Source organism: Peromyscus eremicus, chromosome 10, assembly GCF_949786415.1.
Source record: "Peromyscus eremicus chromosome 10, PerEre_H2_v1, whole genome shotgun sequence".
Classification (NCBI taxonomy): domain Eukaryota; kingdom Metazoa; phylum Chordata; class Mammalia; order Rodentia; family Cricetidae; genus Peromyscus; species Peromyscus eremicus.
The window spans coordinates 43,725,814-43,753,291 of NC_081426.1; the positions used below are offsets into that span (position 1 = coordinate 43,725,814).

The 27,478-nt window shown below is 42.0% G+C and overlaps 1 protein-coding gene across 1 annotated transcript in view; it reads right to left on the minus strand.

Moving 5' to 3' along the window:
- Nucleotides 1-27,478, minus strand: part of Adgra3 (adhesion G protein-coupled receptor A3) — a 105,201-nt gene that overhangs the window by 29,073 nt on the left and 48,650 nt on the right. Inside the window, exons 6-12 of the mRNA XM_059275865.1 lie at nucleotides 26,358-26,518; nucleotides 23,858-24,071; nucleotides 19,327-19,491; nucleotides 15,882-16,083; nucleotides 14,970-15,125; nucleotides 6,734-6,895; nucleotides 3,463-3,666 (exon numbers count right to left, since the gene is read on the minus strand). Of these exons, the coding sequence (XP_059131848.1) occupies nucleotides 3,463-3,666; nucleotides 6,734-6,895; nucleotides 14,970-15,125; nucleotides 15,882-16,083; nucleotides 19,327-19,491; nucleotides 23,858-24,071; nucleotides 26,358-26,518 (1,264 nt within the window). The remainder of the gene's footprint in view (nucleotides 1-3,462; nucleotides 3,667-6,733; nucleotides 6,896-14,969; nucleotides 15,126-15,881; nucleotides 16,084-19,326; nucleotides 19,492-23,857; nucleotides 24,072-26,357; nucleotides 26,519-27,478) is intronic.

Sequence of the window (27,478 nt, forward strand, 5' to 3'; positions counted from 1 at the left end):
ATGGTCTAACATCTGGAGTTCTGTTTCACTATTAATTTTAATACAAAAGCAGATTAAAAACATATGAAAGGCATGCTATCTTGTGCCTTTCGGTATCAAGCATGGCAGTCCTCCAAAAAGAGGCATGATGTATATTGACTCAAACCTGAAAGTACTTTGGATGGATGTCAGCATCTTTTGAGAGAAGACAGGCTTCATCCATAAGTAAAATTCAAATGTTAAGCAATAACAACGTTTTTAATGTTTATAAAATTCTAACACGAAAATCAGGATGAGTCAAAACCACTGAATTCAAAACAATGGAATACCAATTTATTTACGGCTCCCTATTTACAGATGTAACTGTAAAAAAGTGGCGTGTCCTAATATATTTTCTCGCTACGGATAATTGGGAGGGGGTGGGCTTTTAGAATTCATTTTCAACTGACTTTCTTTTTTCAACTGACTTTCTTTATTAAGTTTAACTGTTAATTTCATTCAACAATGATTAGAGAACAGGTTACTTCGTGGTTGGGCCTGTGTAGAATCCAAAGGCATCATGTCCTTGTTTCAAATACTATAGAATAAGGGAGAGGTGATATCTGCTACCACAAAGTAGTAAAAATAAAGCTAACACGAGAAAGTACTGTGGTGAATGTCAACATATTTACCTGCTTTCATCGTTTCCAAACCTTCCGAGTTTGGTACCATGTCATGAGCCCCTGTCAACAGCACTGAACTGACAGTCAGAGAGGCTAAGACACTCCCTCCATTGATACAGCTGGTTGGCAGGGAAGGAGAACATGAACCCAGGCTACCTAGTTCCAGGGACCACATTCTTAACCACATCACATGACCACTGAGAACCAATTCACCATCAGAAGACTTGCAACTAGTCCATTGAATGAACAAAGCAGCTTGGGATTAACAGTGGGTAATTCCGTGTGAAGAAGGAAAAGCAGCCTGCACGGGGCCCCAGAGGGAGAGCAAGAGTGTCTTCCAGGCAGGGAAGAGCTAAGCACTTGAGAAAGAGCAGGAATCAAGGTAGGAATCCTGAAGGTGCATAATGACTGGTGTGGGAAATGGAGAGGGGTCTGCAGCTAGGATAAAAGCCACCTAGCATGATAAATTATATGATATATATCATATACATATATATGAACACTCTCTTGATACATATATATGATTTGTTTAATTTTGTAATCAAGTTTTAAGTTTTATAATTAGTATAAGACTCATTTATTAACAATATGTTTAGTTTTGCTATGAGTCTCACTGTTAGTTACAGTTTATTTATTGTGATTTGAGACAGTTTCACTATGCAACCCTGGTTGTCCTGGAACTTACTATGTAGACCAAGCTCCTCAAGCTGGCTTCAAGGACACAGAAATCGCCCTTCCTCTGCCTCACAGGTGCTGGGATTAATGGCTTTCTAGACACGAAAGGACTGAGGTAGATATATGAACATATGGAAGATGGAGTCCCAGTTCTGAGAAAGTGGACTCAAGCTCCCATCCCTAACCCGGAGGCTATTTTCAACTGAAAACCCTTCTAAGACTCCACAGCATCATGTGCTATTCATCTAGAATATACAGGAAATCAAGTATATCCCCTACATCCCAAACAGCATATTTTCAACCAAAAAAATCATTTTATCAGGATGAGCCCACACTCTAAGCCAGGAGAATCTACATGGGAACACTAAACCTAGCTAGGGTGAGGGCATGAAGGGATGCACAAAAACAAAACAAAATTTGCAAGAAGCAAACAAGCCAGATACCTTCTGCTAAGTAAAGGCATCTTTTGTACAGATTCAACTCATGTGTTAGTGCCTGTCCACACTAAAGGGGGATGCAATCAATGACTGGATATCCAGGGGGTCTAGTTAGTATATTAAATGCACTTTTCAAAGTATGAATAGAAGGAGTAAAACAACTGCCCAGAATAAATGCTTAAGGGAGGGGAAAATCCTGTGTTAAAGTGACATTTTTCACTACTGACATTCAACCACCTAATTCTGGGTCGTGAACAGCATGATCCTTCCCACCCTGCTTCAGCAGAAGAACCATCCATGAAATAGGAAAAATGACATAGAGTGCCTTGTTCTCTAGCCACAGGATGATCTTAAAAGGAGAATGGTCTGAAATGGGCAGATCGCTGAGTATCCACCCGAAGTCCTCACTGTTAGCTGGGAACACTCTCTGGACACAGGCGGCAGGCTGTGAACCTGGTGACATGTCAGGCAGCGTCATTTCTCTCCCTTCCTACCAACTGTAAGACATCCATTAAGTCTTCCCCAGAAACACACGCCTATCTCTCATGGGCTCTGCCCACTACGGGCTCTGCCCACTACGGTCTCAGCATCTCTTTACAGCATACGTTTTACCAATAAAAGGTGCAGCAGGGTAAGCTGAACTAGATTTACAGGTGGTAGGGTGGGATACCATGTACTCTCTTTCATCAGGCCAACAGGAACAGATTAATCTGGCCAGTTTGCCTCTGAGCACACCAAACGGAGTAAATGCATGGCATCGTCAGACCTTCCCGCCCACTTCAGATTGCCTTGGATAGCGGCAGTATTTCTACATTCAGCATATTCGCTTTCCTTATGAAGAGCACCAGGGTAAACTACGAGGAAGTACATTAATTATCCATTCTCTGATTGGACACACAGCAGGAACCTTCGGTAATACCAGAGCACCTCTGTGATCAATTATTTTGCAGGTATTAAAAAACTGTTTCCCACACCAGTTAGGGAAAGATGGAAACAAGGCTCCTCGTAACTAAAGGCCAGAAAACACAACGGAGCTAAGTGAAAGATGTGTGGGTCCATCAAGGGCTGCTACTCTGCTTCTAGAGTTCTTTGCCTCAATGTAGCCAAGGCAAACTCCGAAAGTCAGGAGATAAGCTTTCCTTTTCACTGCTCAAACAACAACAAAAAGCACTTTAAAAGTATATACCATAGATTTGGATTTTTAAAAAAATACATGTCACGTATTTGCACTTCTTTGCCACAAATTTTGACATACATCATTACTGACTAAATGCCCAGCCTCAAGGCTGACCTCTGCAGACACTGTAGGCACACTGCCAAGAGCCCACAAGAATTCTAAGGGTCCATGAAAATGCTTTAATGTTTTAAAATCAAAAGAAAACTTTGATATGATATTATCAATAAATCTGCCTTTTATATGATATTATCAATAAACCATGGCAATCAGAAAAGCAGTTTTTGATATTTGCGGATGGAGAGAGGGGGTGTGAAGGCAAAAATGTACAAGGTCAGTGAAATCTTCGGTTCTACCCCTGACAGAGTTTCCTTTAAAACAGCAACACAATATTCCAAAATCTCTCACCACTGCCCCCTTAAAAACAAAACAAAACAAAAAAGCAACCCTTCAATGAAGTTTCTGTGAAAAGCCAAAGGCTGTGTCGTTAAGTGTAAGCACAGATAATTTTAAATGATCAGTGAGCCCAGCACACCTTCAGTGCCAGGCTTGAGAACGTGCTGGAAACATTGCACTTGAAGCTCAGCTGCTTGTCCAGGTTTCCATCAGGGTCCCGTCGGCCAAAATCAGAAAGGCCTGTGCGGTCAGAGGCAGCTACTTTCTGGAACACGGAGCAGGTCATCCCTGTGAAGCCAGCAGCCTTAATGACGTAAGCTTCCAGAGCAATATTTGGCGAATACTGCAAAAGTCAACCAGAGTTGAAAGATTTAGAAGAAGGAGGATTACAAAGATTTCTCCCCGACCTCCACTCGGGCACACACACAATCATATACAAACACACGATACAAACTCTCACAGATACACACAGACACACACTCATACACAGACATACAATACACATTCTCACAGACACACATACTCACATGCAGACACACAATATACACTCTCACAGACCCACATACTCACACACAGACACATACACTCATGAACACAGACACACACAGAGACATATACACTAACACACAGACACACACACTCACTCACAGACACCCAAATGCAGGCATACACATACACACATACACAGGCACAGGCACAACACACTCTGTCACACACACACACACACACACACACACAGAAACACACACATTAAAGAAGAGGAGGAGAAGACTGAATCTGGAAGAAAAGTGGGGGAGGCATGTGTGGAAAGGGTAGGAGGGAGAAGGGGGAAGTTTTGTAATATTTAATTAAATAAAAAAATTTAAAAATAAAAATAACCTGAGGACAGGCACTATAGTTAAGTTATAGAGCATTTGCCTAGCACACACAAGGTGTGGGTCTGGACCTCAGTATTACAGATAGAATGAAATAATAAAAATAGTTTGAAAATACCTTATATAGAGCTAACAAACAAAAGAAGTACTTAGACAATGAGCTGTGAAAGGAAGGGAGGGAGGGAGGGAGGGAGGGAGGGAGGGAGGGAGGGAGGGAGGGAGGGAGGGAAGGAGAAAAGAAAAGGAAGGAAGAAACAAAAGAAGGAAGTGAGCGATGCCGGGCGGTGGTGGTGCACGCCTTTAATCCCAGCACTTGGGAGGCAGAGGCAGGCGGATCTCTGTGAGTTCGAGGCCAGCCTGGTCTCCAAAGCGAGTTCCAGGAAAGGCGCAAAGCTACACAGAGAAACCCTGTCTCGAAAAACCAAAAAAAAAAAAAAAAAAAAAAGAAGGAAGTGAGCGAGCGAGAGAACGAGCTATCAGTAACCCCTTAATAACTCCAGGAAGAAGTGGCGGGAACTCTAGTGACTCAGACCACCCGCACTATCTCTTCATGTGGAGGAGAACAAGCAGGCTGCATGCACTGTATTCACAGGAAAAAAAGAAAAAAAAAAAAAACCTGCAAAAACAAAGGCTGGTTTTTTTACTCCTAGAAAAGTAAGGCAGATGCTGATCCAAATGGTGGGAAATGAACAGAGTCAAAAAGTAAATTAGGTCAGAATAATCGCCTAAAACAGATGGTACCTGCTGACCCTCCAGCTTTACAGGGACTCAAAAGTGACCTGAACTTAGGTGGTCACTAAAATGTACAAGCTGTCCATCTACGAGCCACCATGTCTGTACCCAGGAGGACCCCCAGCACGGCTCCCCCTCACCACCCAGGCCAGGGAAGACACAGGACGAGAAAAGGTGATAAGCTCCACTTTCAAACCTGCCAAGGTGGCAGGATTAACTGTAAATCTAAGGACAACGTGATGACTCTCCTGGGTGTGAGGATAATTATGTATGCACGCCTTTGCTTCATATACCAACCCTGTGAAATCAGCATTAATTATATATGTAAACTAACACTGTACACTCCAATTTATTGCTGGATCACAACACACAAAAACCCGGTCCAGCTGCTGGTAAGTCTCACCAATCACAGCGGATACATGAAACTTCCCTATGGAGAACAACAAAACTGTCCTGGAGAATCCCTCTTCTCGATACTCTGGGAACATGCCACCTTACTATAGCAACCCCCAGGGCATCCCTGGCTTACTTCCTCCAGTTTCAAATACCCATGGTCATCCACTGTCTTGAAGACTTAGATGGAAACTTCCAGAAATAAGCAACTCGTAAGTTGTAACTAACTTTCTTCACTATTACAATTGTTCCCCCTTACTACTAGGTGTTATTATCAGTCTCGTATTGTGCCTGATTTATAAGCTGAGCTTGACAGGTCTGAACATAGAAGACAAAACAGCATATGCAGAGCTCTTGGCTATCCACGGCTTCAGGCATGCACTGGGGTCTTAGAATACTTTCCCAGAGGGTTAAGGGAGGCAGCTGGGTAAGCAGATGTGTAACTCCTGGAGCCTGTTTTACATGTGGAAACGGCCTTCACTCATACACCACCACTTTCATTCTACCCTTCTCTGGCAGACGGACCTGTGAGGTTAAGTTGAGGAACAAGTCAGGCTGTAAGATGGGACCAGGTGTAAGCAGTTGGGGAGGCTACTGAATGGCAAGTCAGTCTCAAGGCAGGCCATGCATCGAAAAGCCAAACTACCATGAACTTGACTTTGAGACAGTAGCTACATTATGCCTTTATTAATTATTCAGGAAAGAAATTCTAATTTTAATCGAACTAAAGGTATAATACTGCACAGCATGATCAAAATGGTCTCGGGAACATATTTACATAGAACCACACAGAGGCCAAAGTGCAGGATGCTCACTTCACTGTAACAGTCAGGAGCTGAAAACCATGAAATCAGATAGAGTATGACAGCTAAAGGAATTAACTCATTGGTGTATCCCATTATTAGAACACAATAATCAATACACAAAGAAATTTACAAGTTCAACTTAGCATGAGCATAATTTAATGCTGTTTAACTGAGAGATGATTATACTGTGCCAACAGCTTTCCAAGTGTTGGAGGGCATCCCAGACCTTTAAGACCAAACCTTAGACAAGTTATCAGGCAACCTCCCAAAGCATCCTTCAGGGCTCAGAACCTTGGATGGACAGTGGTGACATGCCAGCAGAGCTACAAAAACATTTCCTATATTTGCTGTAGAATTCATTTCAGTGGGTTAGACAGTGACAGCCATTCAAATTACGTAATATGAAAGTATTTTCCGGTGACTGAGGAAACAGATTACTCGGGAGCAAAATTAACATCTCAAATGTTTCAGAGAAAGATGTCTTGTGCTAATTAGTAGTAACAAGAGACAGCAACACCACAATGGGCTAGAGAGACGAGGCCCTTCTAGGCTGGGGCGGCCATAATCAAATCCTCCCGTGGGCCCACGACAAGGTCGCACTTACTGTGGAGTACACGTGAGCCCCACTGGCCAGGCGGTGTGTGGCGATGCTCTGTAGGCACCTCACAATGCGACTGCAGGCCTTCGCTTCCCTCTGCGCCAGCCACAGCACCCGCTCGTCCGCCAGCATGATGTTGCTTGCCACGTCAACCATCACATCACCGAGCTGTTGAGCAGACCAGGAAGAAGAGAAAGGTGTTAAAAGCCAGAGCAAGCTGTTGGGTAGACTCAAAATAAAAAATAAGTAAATAAATAATTTTTTTTTTTTAAATTAAAGGGTGACATTGGCTTCTGTCTGAATCTGCTGTAAGAAAGCCCACTTGCTGCTCAATAAAGCCCTCTGACATGAACAGCACGTTCAATTATGGTCATCTGGTAATATTTAGCTCAAAACAGTCCTTAAGTAGCCACTACATCACTCCTGACAAGGCTGCTGTGCGGCATCTCAGAGGAAAAGAAAGGCAATTAGATTAATTAAGGAGGAGAATGTGACACATTGTCACAGAAAGACTTCAGCTCATCATCTAGAAAACCATTATGAATACTTCTTGTGTAGTAGCTTAAACTCTTATTAAATACACACTACATAAAGTATCTCTTCCATCTCCTAGCAAGTTCAAGACACCGCTCATGTTCACCACTCTGAGTACCGTGCGGACTGTGTGCTCCCAAACACGTACATGTATGACTTCCCCCACCGTGAATGAACTCCTTCTATGCATCCCAACTCAAAAGACACTTGAAAGCCCAAAGCCCATGCAACAAGTGATCCTAGGAGGTGCTCACGTCTCTACTGCTCCTTTCTCTCATTTCATTTACTCTGCTGTGATGGCTCCCTTGCACCTTATAGGCATCAGCATAAGGCAAGACCAGGAATAAGTCACTTGCTTACGAGTTACTGCAGCCAAGTGACCACCGCAAAATGCACTGGAAGCCTAATGGCTAAGGAGACCCATTGACGTCAAGGGAGTTCTGAAGAGCACCAAATGTTCATGAGAGGGACATCTTGGCAGAGGACAGGGGGAAAAAAACCGACAACAACATTCCAGAGGCTGGAGCAGAGCTTTGCAAGCCGGCTGGTCCTCATACCACAAAGCAACCATCAAAGGCGTTAAGCTGCAATGCCAAGCCAGAAAGCCGGGGCTGTTTTAGCACATGGCTTTTGATCATCTCAGAAGATCCCAGCTAAGGCCCTCAACCCTGCTCTGTATCCAATACTCTGCACAGGAAGTGTGAATATGATGGCTGTGTGTGTTTAGGAAGAAGTCCAGCCCACCCACCCTACTATGGTCCACTTTACAAAAAAAAAAAAAAAAAAAAAAACAGATTAATGGAAATGTATCAGATCCCAGCTCTATGACTACGGGGTAGAGCAATCTCAGAAAGTACATGGGTGAACAGACTTCTTGGATCAGGCATTCCCTTTGCTGGGAAAGAGGCAACAACAGACCTGTGTCTTCTCAATGGTAAGCACATTAAGTTCCAGAATACCAAGCTCCTGAAAACAAGCCTGGCCCATGGCAATCACATGAACTATGTTGGCTACTTTCATTATATTATTGGTCTTTAAAGGAAATGAAAATAAAAATAATCATTTCAATCCCCAAAGCAGGCCTGTTTTCTAAAACAGAAAGCTTTGTACTAGAGGAGGCCAAACAAGGGCACTTTAACTGAAAGAGGAAACGAACCTGATCAAGCTCCCTAGACTGTATCATTTAGGGAGCTCATCTCAGATTCTTTTGGGGACGACCAATTTATCAAGATGCTACTTCACTTACATGACACGTTCCAAAAATACACACCATCACCAAATGTCTGTCTTCTGCTCTGGATCAACAGCACCGGTAAAGTTTTACCATGGCCTCTTAAATAGATCCTCTGCTGAGGCACCTGACTGCTGCCCCTCCATCTTTGACCCTTTGTCAGCTTGAAGCAGCTAAGAGCTATCTTCACCCCCAAATGTCCTAACAGCAGTTGGGGTGATCTCTAAGGGGAGAGGAATAAAAGACACTGGGCAGACTCCCTGGTAAGCAAACAGGGAGAAGAGCCGTGGCTAGGGAATAAAGGTGGTGAATTTCCAAGATGGCCGGCTTCTTCCTCACGCTCCTGACTGGAGACAAAAGCCTGGGAGCTTAAGACAAAGGCTGTGTAGGCGTCTGTCTCCCACCAACAGGCCCTGCTCATGAACTGGCTCAAGGACAACTCAGGATATGTCATAGAATAGTTCTGAGCCAATCAACCGTCTTCATTTTCTTCAAACGGACCAACCCTAAATTAGGAGGGAAGCTCAGGAGAGGCTTTAAAACGCCCAGCCCTCCAAAACAGACTACATTTTGGGGCTTCCGAGCCACCCCCCTTTCCTCTGTGTGCCTGTTTCCTCATGTGTTTCCTCATCCCTAATAAATGCCTTTCTTCAAATGCTTAAAAAGAAAAAGTAGGTGCACTTTGTAAATCTGTGTTCAGATAATCAAGCCTTAATGACTCAACCACAAACTTTGCTCTGATTATAAAAAAGTTCCTAACTTTGTATCACACTTACCACAGAACATCATAGTTATGCCCTAATTTTAATTCCCTGCAGTCAGGGAACTAAAATGTGTGTTCCGTATATGTATACCTCAGTCCCTGTACAAGGCTCAGCAGAACTGCCAATGGCTATCAATGGTCATTGACTCCATGGTTCAATGTTCATTAGTGGTAATCACTTACATGACCACTGAACAAACACTGACTGACCGGGACTCGCTATCCTGAGCAGTGGAGACAGGACACGTGCCCCATTTTCAAGATACAGCAAAGAAAGAAAACAAGCCTGGAATTCTTCCCGTTGAGATCACTGTAATGAAGGACTAAGCAGAGTAAAGGTATTACGGAGAATAATGCAATATAATCAAGACATTCCATTTCAACTGACTCACGCGTTCTCTAGGAACAAATCTCCTAAACGTACAGCATTAACAGGATCAACTGACAGAATAAGTAGGAAGAACTGGGCAGGTCCAGTGCTGCACAATTGCACTCGAAACACTTGGAAGGTGGAGGACTCTCTGCACTCAAGAGTTGGAAGACCAACCTGGGCAACAGAGTGAGACCTCATGTCAAAATGAAAAGAGAGGAAAAGCAAGGAGGAAGAGGAAAAGAAGGGGAGAAAGGAGCAACAAGAGGAAGAGAAAAAGGAGGCAGGGGCAGGAAAACAGGAGGAAGAAGTAGGGGAGGGGAGGGAAAAAAAGGGGAAGGGGGAGGAGAGGAACAGGAGGAGGAGCAACAGCAGCCAGCCAGGGCCCATTTGTACGATTTCATTCATCTGATTTCACAGGAGACATGGGACTGTCCCCACCCTACACATCCCTACTAACAACAGGGTCCTTATTTCTGAGGATATGAAGATGGTTACTGACGCTACAGGCATCTTCTCCTGCACCTGCCAATCAGACATTGACAGAAATAGACTTGTGAACTCCAGCCTTAAATGCAGACTCAGAATGGCTGGAATTATGCTCTTTATTGGGCTTGTATTCTGGCTTGCTGTTACTTTAGGATTTTATGCAAAAATGTAACAGGTAGTGTGATGAAGTCCTCAGATACACCCAGTGACCACCAGAACTGAATTGTTTTTGGTTATGACAACTTCAGAGATACCATACACAAAAGCACTGATCGCATTTAGGGCAAAACCACAAATACGAGCTACTACAGACTGACACGATTATAATGAAATGTGTTTAGTGTTTTTTTGCAGACTTAAGCACATGAACTTTCTGAGGACCGGACATGAGGTCTGACATGAGACTTGTCACCCTTCCTGAAGTCCTGTGATTATGACATGAACAAAGAACACCTGCTCTGGCCCTCCAGATAATGCCAGAATCAGACAGGAACTTGTGCTCATCACTGTAAAGGGAAAAAAAAATGACCTACAAAGAGGTATAGAGCTAACAAGAGTGACGGTTTTAGCTAAGAATGAGCAAGTTTTCTCATTACTCTACACCGAATGGCTAAAAATTCAGGAAAAGGATTTGTCACCAAATATTCCCTACCGCAAATCATCACAAAATGCCCCATGCTTCTATGGTTCAGTTATGGAAAGACTTCAGAATCTGTCACAGCGGCAAGAAAAGCTACAATAGATTAGAAAGAATTCCTGAAAGCCGACACCCAAGTAATAAACAAAACAAAACTTCAGCCGGTGTTAAGAAGCATCTCCTTAGCCGGGCGGTGGTGGCGCACGCCTTTAATCCCAGCACTCGGGAGGCAGAGCCAGGCGGATCTCTGTGAGTTCGAGGCCAGCCTGGGCTACTAAGTGAGTTCCAGGAAAGGCGCAAAGCTACACAGAGAAACCCTGTCTCGAAAAACCAAAAAAAAAAAAAAAAAAAAACAGGAGAAAAAAAAAAAAAAAAAAAAAAGAAGCATCTCCTTGGGCTCATTCCCTGTAGGCCATTCCAGTCAGGAAAAGGTCAGAAGGAAAGGGTCCTCTTCATAAAAACCTATCACACTGAACAAAGAGGACCAACCAGAAACATGTATGAATGCTTTATCAAAGACAGAAACAGAGACCACATGTCTGATGGCAGTAAGGACTCAGAGCTAATTCTGGCCATACTACACCGAGTGAGTGAGCGAGTGAGTGAGTGAGTGAGTGAGTGAGTGCGTGTGTGCATTTGTATATGTGTCAGAGAGAACTTCACAGAACTGCTTCATGACTTCTACACACATATGTGGGTCCAGGATCCAACTTGGGTTTTCAGGCTTAGCAGCAGGTCCATCATCCACTGAACCATTTCGTCAGCCCCAAAGTTTCTTCTATTTTAGAAAAATGATGTACAAACACAAGTAAAGTTAGTGTTTAAACACTCCATCACTGACGGTGGGTGGAGGGAGAGAAGACAAAATGCACAGGCTATACCAACAAGACTGATGTTTGAACACTGTCCGAGTTAGGTAAGAGGAGAGGACAGGAGTTAACTAACAATAACATCCTCAAGACTCCCTAAGTCTTCCAATAACATGTTCACAGGAGCCTAACCTCAAAGGGAAAAACTTCACCCCAACAATCTAATGTAAAAACTGAGAACTCGGCAACCGTTTTCAGAGCCCGTGCTGAAGAATCACTTGCAGCAGAGTCCCAGAACCCATCCCAGGATAACAAGACTCAGAGCCTGGCCAGGGACAGGACTGGCAGGCCAGGGCCAGCAATCTCTGTTAACGACCCTGCAGGTGACTCCTCCAGGCGGCTCACACCACTGGGCACTGGGTCTCTGAAGCAAAGGTAAGCAAAAGAAATGGGAAACAATGAAATAAAGGTAACCAGAACCATCCGAATGGATGTGATTGCATTAATGTAAGCGCATCTGTACAAACGTGTAACTATAGATGTATAAACCCATGCTGAGTGAATTCACAGGAGCCTGCCCCCCCCATGTCTATCTTGCTCATACAGTCAACAGGAGCACAGGAAACTGACTCTAAAGCCAATTGAAACTTGCTCTTTATGAACCTTCTCATCATTGGGTACAGTAAGTACCGGCCTCATGAGAAAAACTCTCCTAGTAACTATGGAATCCACACTTACACCCAGACAGACAACACTGGCTACCTTCCTATGAATATACCTCTCAGGTGTGTAAGAGTCCTCTTTCAGTAGCTGTCTTGATATGGTGCTCCTGGCTTGGACTGGCTGAAATCAACCAGGTTTTAAGGAGTAATCGCCTCAAAATATATTAGCTATATGCAGAAAGCATGGGGCATACCCACTGCAAAGACCTTGCTGAATGTAACTGAGAAATTCATTTAACTGCTTGTCTATCTGAGGTATGTGCATCTCAGAGTATCTGAGCATAATTTAATGCAGCAGTAATTAACTTAAAACACAGTCCTTAATGCCCATGATTTCTATTTACTACACTAATAAACAGTGAAAGGCAAAGCCTGTAGTTCCCAAAGGATCACACACGATGACAATCACCATATCACAGGAAATACATTTATATTTCCAGGGTTCAACTACGGAGTCTATTTTTTATTTTTATTTTTAATAAGTTGACATCACATATTTTTGGTGAAAACTGTAAACTTTACTATATTAACCAGAAATTGACAGAAATATACTCCAACCTACGTGTTCAGAGAAGTAAGAAGCCCTTAAGAGGAGTTGAAAGATCTTACAGATAGAACACACAAAGCCATGAGGTCAGACCCATGGTACTGTGTAATAAATAGATACCTTCTGAGGTGAGAACAATTCATAATTCTGTAAAACCAGACCCAAGGTTTGAAACTACTGTGCAGATTCATTTCCCCTGAATTCTTTTACTTGTATATAGAAACTCTGTAAGCTAAACGGGACCAAGAGCATCCTAATTTTAGAAACGAAAAAGGCCCACAGTAACCATTACGTAGTAACCCAAGAAGATGCTGCCAATTAAGACACGAAGGCAAGATTATTCATTAGAAGCACCGGGCAACCATCATTTAACCCATGGTGCCATACTGCTCTTGTCTTAAAAAGTTTTATTTATGATGACTGCTGTTTATGTGCACTGGCCAAGTGTGTGTGCAGGTGAGTCCATGCCCCAGTGTGTGTGGAGGCAGAGGACAGTTTTCGGGAGTTGTTTCTCCCTCCTTCTACCTTTATGTGGCTTCCAGGTAGCAACCAGGTTTGTACTGCAGCATTTTTACCTGCTCAGCCATCTCACTGGCCTGTAAGTTGAGACCTGAAAGCAGTTCTCCACACATTCGCCTACAGCACAGGAGGAATATCCATTATAAGGTTCCAGTGCTCATATTCCAAATGCCACTGTAATTAGTCTGCTAACTCGAAGCACTCCGCTTTCAGGAAGCAGGAGCAATCATGTGGGCAGCTACCCTGTGATTATCAGCACCAACCGAGGGCATCAGTACCAGTCAGAATCCAGGCAGTTTCTCCCACGGCTAACAAAACTTCCCCCGGGGGAAGTGGCCCTTGCCAAAAGCATAGAGCAGTTTGATAGAAAACCAGGGTCCATGAGTTCAGACAACCACGCTCAAACAGTCTCGCTTTCCAGCAAACTTGCCTGGTACCCGAGTTCCATTTATAGACATACACCATCTTCCCCTCCTTCATCAACTATACCCTCCCCAGCAAATGCTAAGTGTATTAGGGATGTAGTAACAACTCACTAGCAACATAAAGGACTGTAATATTCTAAAAGAGAGAAAAAAGAAAATCCTTGGTTAAATGACGGAGAGAAAGAGGGTATACTGTCTATCTTTTAACACTACCAGCAATGACTCTATGGTGTCTTCCATGAAGAAATATATAGACTCTGTTTAAGTTCCCTGCAGTTATACAAGACAGGATAAGGCTGAAAGTCAAGGTGGCACTCCAAAACACACTGCTGGATCCTTCGGGAGGCTTCCCACGACCTGTGTCCGGCTCGGCCCTAGCCGGACTGTGTGCACTCATAAGTGACTCCATTTTCACTAGGCCTCAGTTCATACTTGACCTAAGTTCTTTCTGCCTGCCTTTAAATCCATCTCAGTTACATGGCTGCAGCACAGGAGAAACAGCATTTAAAGTTCTTAAAGAGCTCAAAACCACAACTTAAGCAAACCATACTTTTGTACAATGTACACAACTTTTGTTTTACTTGCTGCTCTGAAATCTGGGGTTGTTGGTTTCACCCCCGCCCCCGCGCTAAAGAATGCCATGTTGACAAACTTATCTTAGTTTTAATGTGTCCTATTTAAATATACACCTTCTCAAAACTCAGTGTTTCCTTTAGCTGACACATATAAACTGTGTAGGTCTACAGGTACCACGACGTTTCATGTATGTATACAGAAGTTCCTTGGTGGCCTTTCTTTTCTCTTACATAATGAACGTAATGGGCAGTTTACAACAAGGTCTAGTTGAGCAAAACAAAGAGAGGGGCATGTGGCCGTGCAGACAACGGGAACCCCAGATGCTACAAGAAGCATCTGGCTAACATGCAAGACCGTGGAGGCTTCTTTCTTACCACAACCACCTCTGCTAATCATGGCTCCTCAGTGCTACCAGTTCATCTCCATCTCCCAGATACCCAGGTCCTCATCACTACTGGTGCATAAGCTTCTCAATGGCAAGTTTGGAAATCAAAAACGTGCACAGAGTTCAAACACAGAAAACATAAACCAACGTTAAAAATAAGCACCCGGCTCGATCCCATTAGAGCTTACCACCGGCTGACATGCCCACACCGCAAGTCTGAACTTAACGAACGTACCTCTTTTGACTTTTCCTCTTTGGTAAATCTTCCAAACTTTTCTATCATTTCAGCCACAAATATAACATCCATTTTGTCAGAAAAGTTGGCCGCTTCCACAGTGTAAGCCAGCAACTGCCGAGCTGTAGCTACAGCATTCGTGAGATTGAGGGGCATCTATGGAAAGAGGCAGACAGGCACTGTACACTAAGGACTGGCATTGACATCACTAACCGGCTTGCAAAATCTACCAAGGAACTAAAACCAACAGACTTCTCAAATGGTTTTTTTCAATTCAAAAAAGTTGCATTTTAACAACAACAACCAAAGAAAAACTAAACTGAGGGGAATAAATCAAACTCAGAAATAAATAAAGTAATAGCTAAAGACACAGTAGGTTAACATACAGCTTTATCTACTCTCTGCTCCCAGTTACTCAGGAAAGGCCTTCCCAGTTCTCCAGCTTCGAGGGTCAGGTAAAAGCAGGAGCCACTGATTCAGTCCCGATCTCCATGGTTTAGGGCACTGCCAGGGCTGTTTTTCATCTGCTAATTTCCTGACTGACACCCTGAGAGCAGCAACTGACGCACAGAAGGGAAGCGGATACTGAGGAGCAGAGAAAACACCAGACAGACACCACGTTCTGGCGAGGGAAGGTTAAAAAAGGAACACAGAAGCAGCGAACATGAGAGTCAGCCCAGAGATCCAGGGGATTCTCTTCTGACAAAGAGGTTATGGAAATATAGAACTAACAACCCAGATACTTCTGGGGCTGGGGCTGGTCAAGCAGTAATGGGCAAAGATGGGGTATCACAGAGCACCTGGTCCCAAAGATAGAAAAGAATTTATACCGAACACTCACGCTTTATCTGGCATTTAAAATACACCATACTTCATTCACACCCCAGATGAACCAGAACGTCCTATAGTTACCTGATTAAACATATACAGAACTCTAGTGACATCATTTGCATACTGGCAGCGAGAATAATCGTCGTCTGCCCAGAAGCCGCCTCGGTCACATCTGCGCCAAGCCTTCCTTTCATCCTGTGTGTTTCCAGGGTAGATCCCACTGCCGTGAGTGTTCCGGGTGCACTGAAGATACGCTGTGATGCCTGCCAGCGTCCTGGGCCATCTATACAGGTAGAAAGAAAATCATCTCAGAAAACCTAGAATGGCAGAGGTTGACCAGAATGGTGATGGCATGGGGAAAAAAAAAAAAGAAAGGACCGAGACATGAATACAATCACAGAGAAAAACCACAAAGAAACTCAACTCCTGGGAGGGTAAAGACACAATGCTTTTCAAAGTTACTACAGATTTATTCAGTCTGTCACCTGAGAATATTTTCATAGCATAATGCAATAGAATAATTTTTCTAAAGTAAGAATCTAAAATCTAAATACTACTAGAAATGTTCAAGTAAATGATATTATAGCCAAGAACAATGAAAATGGGTGTGATGTATCAGTTTATGTACCTATTTAATAAATGTCATTATATCTTTGGAATTATATAACAAGTATGATATGGGAGAAGATTCTTGCTCAATAAAAACAGAGTTTGGTCTTCTGGACAAGTAGGGCTAGGAAATATAAAGAGTGAAAAAGCCATAGCATGTCCTTTAGGACTATCCTGAGAACACCCTGTCTGCACAACTGACCCTTTCAGTGGCTGCTGGGGAACTAGAAGGGTGAATTCCTGTGATCTCTTTAACTAAGTGTGACTGGCTGTGTCTACAGCGCAGGCTTAGCTGAAGATCGGCTTCCTTCCTGCCGTCTGGGAGGTCTGGTCTGTGATCAGCAGAGAGAGCCGAAAAGAGCAGCCAACCCTCAACAGCAGCCTTGGTGCTGAGTCTCTGAGGGGTGTTCCTGGGCAGACACACTGCATGATGGCTCTTGGCTGCCTTTCTGATTCTACTGGAGTAGGAACTTTGGGTGAAGCTTACCCATGGACTCCTCCAGAGCCTGCCTATGCCATTTACCTTTAAGCTCCCACTATGTCTACACAGAGATCCTAAGGTTTCGCAGAGGAGACCTTGTAGTGAATTTCTGAACACCTCCATCACAGTATGCAACAGAATTTACCAGTGAAAAGTGACTCTACCAGGAGACACTCAGGCCTGCTGACGTAGCACACCACCTGTCAGAGCTGGGAGAAAGCTTTGGTATTTGAACTCTTATTTCTCTAAAATCGAAAATGAAGTTGTGCATACTTAATACAAATTATAACTGATGTATAGCAGCAGAACCGCTGAGTGAGATCAATCACATCAAAATAGAAACCATGATCAAAAACTACATAAACAAATCAAGCAACACCATACCAAACGTCATTAATGCAGCAGTGCTTTTATACTGCAATACCTTAAGGAGGATCAGAAGATAAATAATTCATTCACCAATTAAGCATGCAAAACACTCAAAAATTGAATGAAAGACAAAACCCAACATAAATGGAAAAACATGATTACCTCATAAAAGATGTTGAATGTCACAAAATTAACAAATGTTGCATATTACACTTTTAAGTACTAAATATAAGCATAAATAGTGTTCAATGCACATGAAGACTCACTCAGTGGCAATGATGAATACACACACACACACACACACACACACACACACACACACACACGTTTTAAAAGAACAGTAAAAACAGAAATGAGAATAAAGTGAGTGAAAGACGTTACTGCTGCACTGTTCCACAGACTGGAAAGGTATACACTGAAAGTCTTTTTTACTCTAAAACTGTAAGGGCTACAGCTAAGAGGTAGCAGTGGCCTCCCCGCCAGAAACAATGCAAACTTGGAATTAAACAGTCTTTATACATGATTTTAAAAAAATGTATCCAAAGTGGCTGTATAAGTTTGCACTCCCACCAACAGTGGAGGTGTGTTCCCCTTGCTCCACATCCTCTCCAACATAAGCTGTCATCAGTGTTTTTGATCTTAGCCATTCTAACTGTCAGCACAGAACCTTCATCTAGTAACTGATGGAAGCAGACACAGATATCCACAGCCAAGCACCAGGCCGAGCTCCAGGAGTCCAGTCAAAGAAGAGGGATTCTATGAGCAAGGGGCATCAGGATCATGAAGGGGAAAGTTATAGATACAACTGAACCAAGCTAGTGGGAACTCATGAACTTTAGACCAACAGCTGTGGAGCCAGCATGGAACTGGACTAGGCCCTCTGCATAAGAGAGACAGTTGTATAGCTTGGTCTGTTTAAGGGGTCCCTGGCAATGGAAATAGGATCTATCTCTGATGCATGAACTGGCTTTTTGGAGCCCATTACCTACGGTGGGACATCTTGCACAGTCTTGATACAGGGTGGGGGGGGAGAGATTTGGATCTGCCTCAACTGAATGTACTAGGCTTTGCAGACTCCCCATGGGAGGCCTTACCTTTTTGGAGGAGAGAATGGGGGTGGATTGGGGGGGGGGGGCTTGGAGAGGAGTGGGAGGAGGGAGGAGAAATGAGAGGAGTATCTTTGGTTGGTATCTAAAATGAATAAAAAATATCTTAATAAAAAAATGAAATAAAATAAAAGCAATGTATTTCTTTCATTTATACTAGAAACTCATTATTAAAAGCCTCTGAACACAAAGGATATTACCTATGGAAAGATGAGTTACAGCAACTTGAAAGTCATTCACTCTCACAGGCCCTCCTCCATCTAAAGGGATCTTAACTGAGTCCGCAGATCTCACAAGAGCCCTGGTGTCCTCCAGATCCCAAACAGCTGTCTCCGGCTATGTAGTGGTGTTCCTTTCCCAAGTCCCTTCTGACTCAATTGCCAGAATTACTGAACAGGGGAAGAAAAGTAGGTCTATGTGTCTCCCCCGATGATGAGGTCTAGAACTAAATGACTGTGACTTAAGAATACAAAACCTTTCAAAGTTCATCATAAAACTCATTATATATATATATACATATATATATATATATATATGACTGTCATCAACCTGTCAGAAAACTGTCTCCCTGAAGCAGGAGTTTGCAACACCTGTAACAAGCCATCTGCTAAAGGGAACAAGTGAGGGTTGGACATATCAAGACACACCGCATGCATGCATGAAAATTTTCAAAACATACGTCTTTTTCTAAAATAACTATTCTTCCAAAGACTCTTAAATCAATAGTTATCAAATAAAGTTTAAGTATCTTTTACTATTTTTCTATAAATGATTCTGAAATTATCATTGCAAAGAATATTCCTTAGACATATATCTATGTGTGAATATCCATATATGTGTACACACACATACACACACATATCAAGTTTTGCTACTGAGGATGAGACACCAATTATATGTCTTTGAGAATACCGAACTTTGGGACAAACCAGGCTTTTCCAGTATTTTCCATGTCACTGACCTGAAATCACCTTTGTTGTTCACAACCCTCTCTGGTGGACAGTACTGGGCAGAGCTTTCTAATACCACAATATCAACAGTTCTTGTATTATTCCCACGTTTGGTCTGAACATGACAGCCCCAATTTCCAGTAGATCCAGCCTGAATATTAGAAATGGTTAGGGCACTGCAGAAAAAAAGAAAAGAAATGTAAAAAAGAAAAATTAGGATCCTAAAGACAAAGCAGAGCCATAACAGAGGCAGGAAGAGAGCACAATGGTTCATAACACAAAGGAATTCCAAAAGCTAGAGGGACACAGAACAGCTAGTCCAGAGGGGGAAACATTGTTGTAAGTCACACCTTTTCAAAGATTCTGAACAAAATGTTCATGAAAAAAGGACCAATGAAGTGATTTAAAAAAAAAAAAAAACAATGTAAGGAGATGAGGCTGGAGAGATGGCTCCGTAGTTAGGAGCGCTTGCTTTTCTTGTAGAGGAACAGGTTTAAGTTCTCAGCAGCCCACACAGCAGCTCACAAAAACCATCTGTAACTGCCAGTGGCAGATGGTCTAATGACCTCTTCTGGCCTCCAAGGGTACTGCCTGCACATGATAATCATACACACTCATAGGCATAGCACTCACACACATAAAAATAAATAAATAAATAAATAAATAAAAGGATTTAACAGGAAATGCTTTGTCGAGAAAGATTATACTAGAAACAGGTGGATCAGTGGGCAAAGGTGCTTGCCACCGCGCTTGGTGACTTTAGTTTGAGACCCAGAATCCACAAGGAGCAAGAGAGAAGCAATTGCTGCAAAGTCCTCCGACTTCTACATGTATAGCACGGCATGTATGGAGGAATACATGTGCATAGACTAAATAAATGTAACTCTCAAAAAAGATTAGTAAATGAACAGTTAATGATTCCTAAAGAAGTGTCTATATGAAATTATGTTTCTCCTTAGAGCAGTATCTCTCCATAATGGTCAGTAAATCTCATTCTCAATATGAAATCATAATTCTCTAACATAAACCTATTAATTAAAGAACAAGAGTCAAAACCTTCAATTAACCTCCTTTCCTCTATATGATCCACCATGCTTTGCTGTTATGTAGACACAAATGATAAGAAATAATTAGACATAAAGCATGTATCATCTTAATTAACTTATCAAATTATGTCTGGAAGTGAATACACATTTGTCTGGTCTCCTAAATCACCAAGGGCTAGCTAGCATTCTAATAAAGACTCTGAGGCACTGTTACATTCTGAATCATCAAAGAAAATGAATATTAGCTTTCCTAAGTTAAGAAACAAGTCAACAGCTGTAATAAATATTTTAATGATGAGTGACATAAAAAGCAAATTTCTTTATTAAATAATCATTAAATCCAAAGATATCCTATGTTGTGAAGTTATACTGAACTGGGATGAAATCCACAGAAATTGAGGTGATGAAAACTCTACATAATCCAGGTTGCAAGCTCAGCTCAAAAGCCTTCACTACCCAGCTCCTTTACTATGTGCCTAATCCTCAAAAAGAAAAATGTCTGGTATTCCAACTAGTAAGATAAGTGTCAAAACCGAGTATCTAGTCAACCATAATGGTACACACCTACAATCCCAGTATCCGGAGGGTGAGACAGGATGATCACAAGGCCAGCCCTAAGCTCATAAAACAGCAAAAATATCCTGTGTGTCTACATTCTAATAAATTACTAGCCTAGTCATTTGAAAGACATGGTTTAAAAAAAAAAAAAAAAGAACTGAAACTTACAAAAAAAATGAAAATTTTACCTTATTTTTAAATAAACACAATGATTCCATATGGGATATGACTGTCTACCAGCCACTATGGAAATAATCATAGTTTAGAATCTAATTAGGTAAAGGACACTTTTCTTCCGTGATTTTGACACAGTACTCATTTGGACCACCCTAACTGCCTGAAGTCCCACATCTCAAAACATGGTACCATCAAAAGGAATATGACCTGTTTCTATGGGGACACTATATAGTACTGGCAGTTAGCAGCCATGTGGTGTCCAACCAACGTCACTGCCTCAGAGCATGAATGTGGGCCCCAGTGTAAGCAGCACTCTGCACAGATCTTCATAAACTATGCAGACTTTTTTTTTGTGGATAACTTTCAACAATGCTTTCAATGTCTAAAAGCATCCACTGGGATAAAAGTTCCAGGAATCCTCCAGACAGCAGGTCTGAAGACAGGAGATTCAAGAAGAAAGCAGCAGCTTGGGTTTCATCTTGTAAGAAAACTACAACCACCGAGTCTTACAAATGAAGGATAGGGGACATCAAGAGACCGATAAGGAATCAACGTGCTACAACCTCACCCACTTCAACAGCCACGTGCTTCCTTTCTCTACACATTCGGGGGTGAACTCTGTGTAAAGGATTCCCTATCTTCATATGAAAGACTGTCATGTCAGTCAAATGTTCCTACCAAGAAAAATGTTAGGCCACCTTGTTTTTCTTAGAATTAATGTTTTGTGCTGCTGTAAAAAAAAGATTTACATATACTTTAAGCATGACTTCAGAAACAGATTTATAAAGTAAAGCCACTTTAGTCATATAACTTAGACTTTTAAATTAACCAAAGCTCTTTGCATATAGAAAAGTCTATTATTTTTAAAGTTCTGTTGTTATATTGTGTCAATTACTGCCTATTTATACAATAAACTCCCTAAGAGTGTGTAATTAGATGAGTTTTGACATATGTATATGCCTGTGTAATTATCACCACAGCAAAGACAATGTAACAATGAATACATCATTCCTTACAATTAACTGCACCCCCAATAAGGAGTTCAGCACTGAGGCCGAGCCCACATGAAGCCATCCTTTCTGCAGTCGGCAGCTCTGAACACATTAATGAAGGGTGAGTATGTGGATACTGTACTGGGAGGCAGAGAGTCACCAAAAGCAGATAGAAACTAAAGACGATTTGAAGCAGGAAGAAGGAATTGCAACTGGGAAATAACTTGGGCATTCTTTTTTTTTTTGGTTTTTCGAGACAGGGTTTCTCTGTGTAGTTTTGCGCCTTTCCTGGAACTTGCTTTGTAGAACAGGCCGGCCTCGAACTCACAGAGATCTGCCTGCGTCTGCCTCCAGAGTGCTGGGATTAAAGGCGTGCACCACCACCGCCCGGCTCGGGCATTCTTAAATGGCTTTGGCCCAAGGCTCCTCTAACCCCAGACATACACAATTTTTGGAGCTCAAAAAGTTAGAAGACCAGAGGTAGTAAAGTAAAAGTCCAGATGTCTTACACAGGAAACGCATTTAAGGGCTATGGATGGAGCTCAGTGAAGAGCATTTCCCTAGCATGTGTGAAGCCATGGGTTTAAACCCTAGTGACGCCAGCATTAAACACACGCGTATTTCAGTGGCCACCTAACAGAGATACAGAGCTAGGAGTGGAAGGTTAGCCTAGCTGACTGCCTGGCCAAACAAAACTTTAGTTCTTCTAAGAGGAATACAACAGAACCCAGAAGAATTGAGTCATAAAAGATTTTCCCTGATGAGACTAAATATTTCAGATTCTGCTAGCTAAGAAGCAACACAAACACGATATTACATAAATACTTATATAACCATTCGAAATGTGACTGCTGATAAATGTCAATTCGCAGTGGGCCAGAGTCAGCCCACAATTTGAACTCTTTATCAATATTCCCTTCATTATACATTTATAATAACATCAGGGGTTTAACCCAACATGGTTACTGCACAAATATTTTTAAAGACCATATTCAAAAGAAAAGTAGTCATGAGTGATGACTCCTTCAAGATTACTCAGATACTGGTGCTGGAGAGCAAGGGTGTAAAAGCATCCATTCTAAACATTAGAAGACATAAAATGAAAATATGCTTCCAGGAAAGAGGGCAGATTTTTCAAAAGAGAAACTATAAAATAGAGAATTCATCCCTAAAACTCCTAGAGTTGATTTGCAGTTCGAAGAATCCTTACTTTCTCAGCAAGTTTTTCACAGCATCCCTGCCTTGGCAGTGTGGGAGCTACAGCTTACTCTAGCAGAAATTCTAGCCAAACTCTAGACAGACAAGTAGGCAGTGAGCAAGACATGGAGAGAAAGCAAGCATCACACTCTCGACCAGCACCCCAAGAGTAACAGCATACACGCTTTCAAGCTGGGTTTCATACTTTGTAGAGTTCATTCAGACTAACCAGCCATGAGACCGACAGCTCAGAATTATACTCTTACACTACCAGTAAGTAGGTGGGAAGATAAAGGATGTTAAAAACATAGCATTAATCAGAAGACAAAATAGTAGAAGTGTGGTGATTCCTAAAAGAGAAATAAAAGTTTAGTAGCAGAAACGGTTAGCAATTAGGTTTGGCACTAAAAGTTTACATTTTCCTCTTAAAACTTGGAAGAAAAAGACTTCAACTTTAAGTGCTTCCTTTTTATATTCAGCTTTTTCTCCCCAAACTGGATGAAGAGATGGTTAATTAATTTCCAGCGAAACACTGCCACTCCCAGAGGGCAACAAAGCCAGGGACATGGTACCTCGCAATCAAGGAGCAGTTGTGAATCATGTTTTTCTCCACAAAGATCCCTTGAGACTCATCGGTCTCCACGATGCGCCCATCCTGATACCACAGCACTTGCATGTCCTGGTCTATGTACGAAGCCATGCACTGGAAAGGAAGGCTGTCTCCTTCAAACACAACCTGGCGATGAGATGGAGTCATGTAGAAGGATGGCAGTTCAAGGGGGGGATCTAGAGACAGAGAAACGAAGAACCGAGTGAACAAAGGCCAAAGCATTCCATGTACTACATTTAGAAGCTACAGATACTCTGTGGAAATTGATGTAAAAACGGAAGCACAAGCACTCCTCAGGACCAACATTCTAACGTCCTTGGGACCAGCAGTCTAACGCTAGTACCAATGGGACTGTTGAATCAAGTCACAGCTCTGTGCTCTCAGCCTCCCAGGGTCATGTCCTGGAAACTTGGTGCCCAGTACGGCAATGCACAAGATGATGAAACTTTTAAAAGGGTAAGTCTCCCAGGAAGTTATCAGGGCACTAGGGGTGCTGCCCTCAGAAACTGGTCTCCTGGAATGAGTTTATGAATATGAGTTGGTATAGCAGCCAGAGCCTGGCTCCTAACAATGTGGCTTCCTGTCTTGAGATGTCATCTCCTACTTCCACACATACTCTTAGCATGATGCCATATCATGAGGCCTTCTTCATGGGAGACCGAGAACACTACGGAAGCATGATCTTGACCCTCAATCCAAAACTGAACTAGTAAAGGAACCACTCTTATCTAGAATGTTACTCAGCTTTGCATATTTTGTTATAACAGAAACAAAGTAACACAAATAGGTCACCGAGTAGAACCAAGTTAAAAATGAAACCATCTGACATTCATTTCTGGTATTCAGAACTCTTCCTTTCCAGGGATGTCCTAATGCCACCAGACAAACACAGAAGGAAATAAAGAGGCCAAATCATAAAGCACTAAGATCTAGAGACTGGAGCTACGGAAGAATAAATGTTGGTGGCTATCATTTTAAGATACATTTTAAAGAGCCTATTTCCTTGGATTAAAATGCTTTCTTCTGGTTAAAAAATTATGCATATAGTGGAAAAATTTAAAACATTTAAAGAAAAAAGTCTTTTTAAAAATAAGTCCCTTATTTCAATCACTGTTTCAAAGATTGTAATTCCTTCCCATGTCAGAAAAAGGGAAAGATTTTACACATATATGTTTTAAAAAAGTATACAAATACCACTGATTCATTAAAAGGACTTTAAAATATTTAGTTCATTTATCTAATACAACAATTCTGTTGTGAGCAGTAGTGTGTAGTACTCAAAATAAAAAATATGCAAAAATATATACAAAGTAATTAATCACTGTGGTATTTATGGAGTAGGAAATTATTAACAAGCTAAAAATGCAGCAAGAAGAAAGCTGTTACAGTACAGCTCCGGAACGCACCAGTGGGCTCGAGCTGATACCAAGAAGTAAGCTTACATTAGCTTAACTTTCACATAGGTATCTTTAAGAATAGGATGGCATTTTTTTTTCCTCTGACAAAATACAGGAAACTGTGGGGAAGTCCAACATGAAGCTCTAAACACTCGCCATCCCTGAACATGAAAGCAGATATGTATGTAGTTTGTTCTCTGGGTTTTTGTTTCAGAGTCGGTCTTAATTTTCATTCAGAGAACATCCCTTGCTTGTAAAATAACAATACTATTGGTAATAAAGAGAAAGGGGAGAAGGACAAGATCATTTATTTCATGTTTATCAGGTGTCACTTTCAGTTCTTACGGTGCATTTTATCACTTCACACAAGGTAATTGTGCTATTTCTCTCATGTCTGCAGAAACTTCCAAAAATCATGATTTTTTTTTCAATAACTGTATGTTACATATTAAATGGATGTGCCCAAAGTCATTCAACTATTTCTCTATTATTACGAACTTCAGCATATGCTTACACATGATCAATTCCTTTGAATAAACTCTGAGATAGAGAATTCTTAGATCTTAACTCTCTATCAATCCTTTATGAACAGACACAAACTGCTGAACTATAGTTCAAAGGTCATATGCAGCTAAGGGTGTGACTTGGTGGCAGGACACTGGCCTAGCATCCCAACACAGCAAAACACAAACTGTAAACACCAACCACAAAGGCTAACAGGGAGCCCCACTCCTACCAATAAACAGTGTGAGAGCATCCTGAAACTCTTACTCTCCATGAGTTCTCCATTTGCCTACTGAAGAATACATGATCACTCTGCTGGTCTCTGAAACAGGTTTTCATAAAGCAAAGCTGTTCAGAACCAAGAACAGCTACCCCAGAGGCCAATGGAAGAACTGTTTTCTAACCCAGCTAGCCTAACCACTGATTTACACTGAGTATTATTAAATTCTTCGAGATGAATTGTTGTGCTGAGATTCTGTTAAAAGAACTTCAGTCTGTCAAGAAAAACATGGTAGCAAATCAAAACATGGTAAACGCTCCCCCGTTTGCTTTCTCCCTTACCGCATGTTAAGAGCTCCTGCTTCACCCCCGTGACTGGCTGGGCCTGCAGTGACTTAGGATAAACACACCTGGTGTCCCGCACAGTGATGTTCCTCTCCTTTACCCAGCGATGCATCCACAGTATGTTACAGTCACACAGAAGGTACTCAGTCTGAAATTCTCTGTAACACACAGATTAGGACGATAGTGAACAGCATCATGTAGCAGCTGGGCTCTGTACTGGTTCCTTTCTGTTGTAACAGCTGACCTTTTTGTTGTAAAGCACAAGGCACAGACTGTCAACTGGTTAGAGCCTCTTTTCAGTGCCCTGTCGTCCAGAATTGTGGATCTCACCAATACCTCCCATGATCCTAGGACTACTTCTGATCAAAGTTGATGTAAATCAACAGAATGAAATACTTGTCAGGCATCTTGCTTGTCCCTCTTCTATGTACCATGTCTCAAACCCTGGGGCCCTTCTGGCCAGGTCCTAACCCACCCTATCAAGCCTTTACCTTTTACTGTAAAGCACTTGATAATAATTTGGGGTCTTGCCGGGCGGCGGTGGCTCATGCCTTTAATTCCAGCACTCGGGAGGCAGAGGCAGGCAGATATTTGTGAGTTCGAGGCCAGCCTGGTCTACAGAGCGAGATCCAGGAAAGGTGCAAAGCTACACAGAGAAACCCTGTCTCGAAAAAACCAAAATAATAATAATAATAATAATAATAATAATAATAATAATAATAATAATAATTTGCGGTCTTGAAGCCTTCCCAAAATTTACAACATCACTGCCATGTTCTTGGCCTAAATGCTGCCACTTCTACTGCTGATATTGGCAATGAAATAACAACATAAAGGAATAAAGGACTACTATTCTGAGGTTGTATTCTGGACATCTGAGTAGACTGTAAGCTCTTCAGAGGTGGGGACCATTTTATGACACTTTTCTCCTATACCCTGGGTGACTCCTCACAGAATGTAAGAACAACAATACTTTAAAGTCAATATGAATGAAAACAGAGACCATGCATTTAACAGAACACGTGAATGTGGCCTTGCATTCTTGTACGAAAGGCAGATTAAGTTATCAGCCCTTTCATGTGAACACTCTTTTCACTAAACAACTACTATCCCTGTGA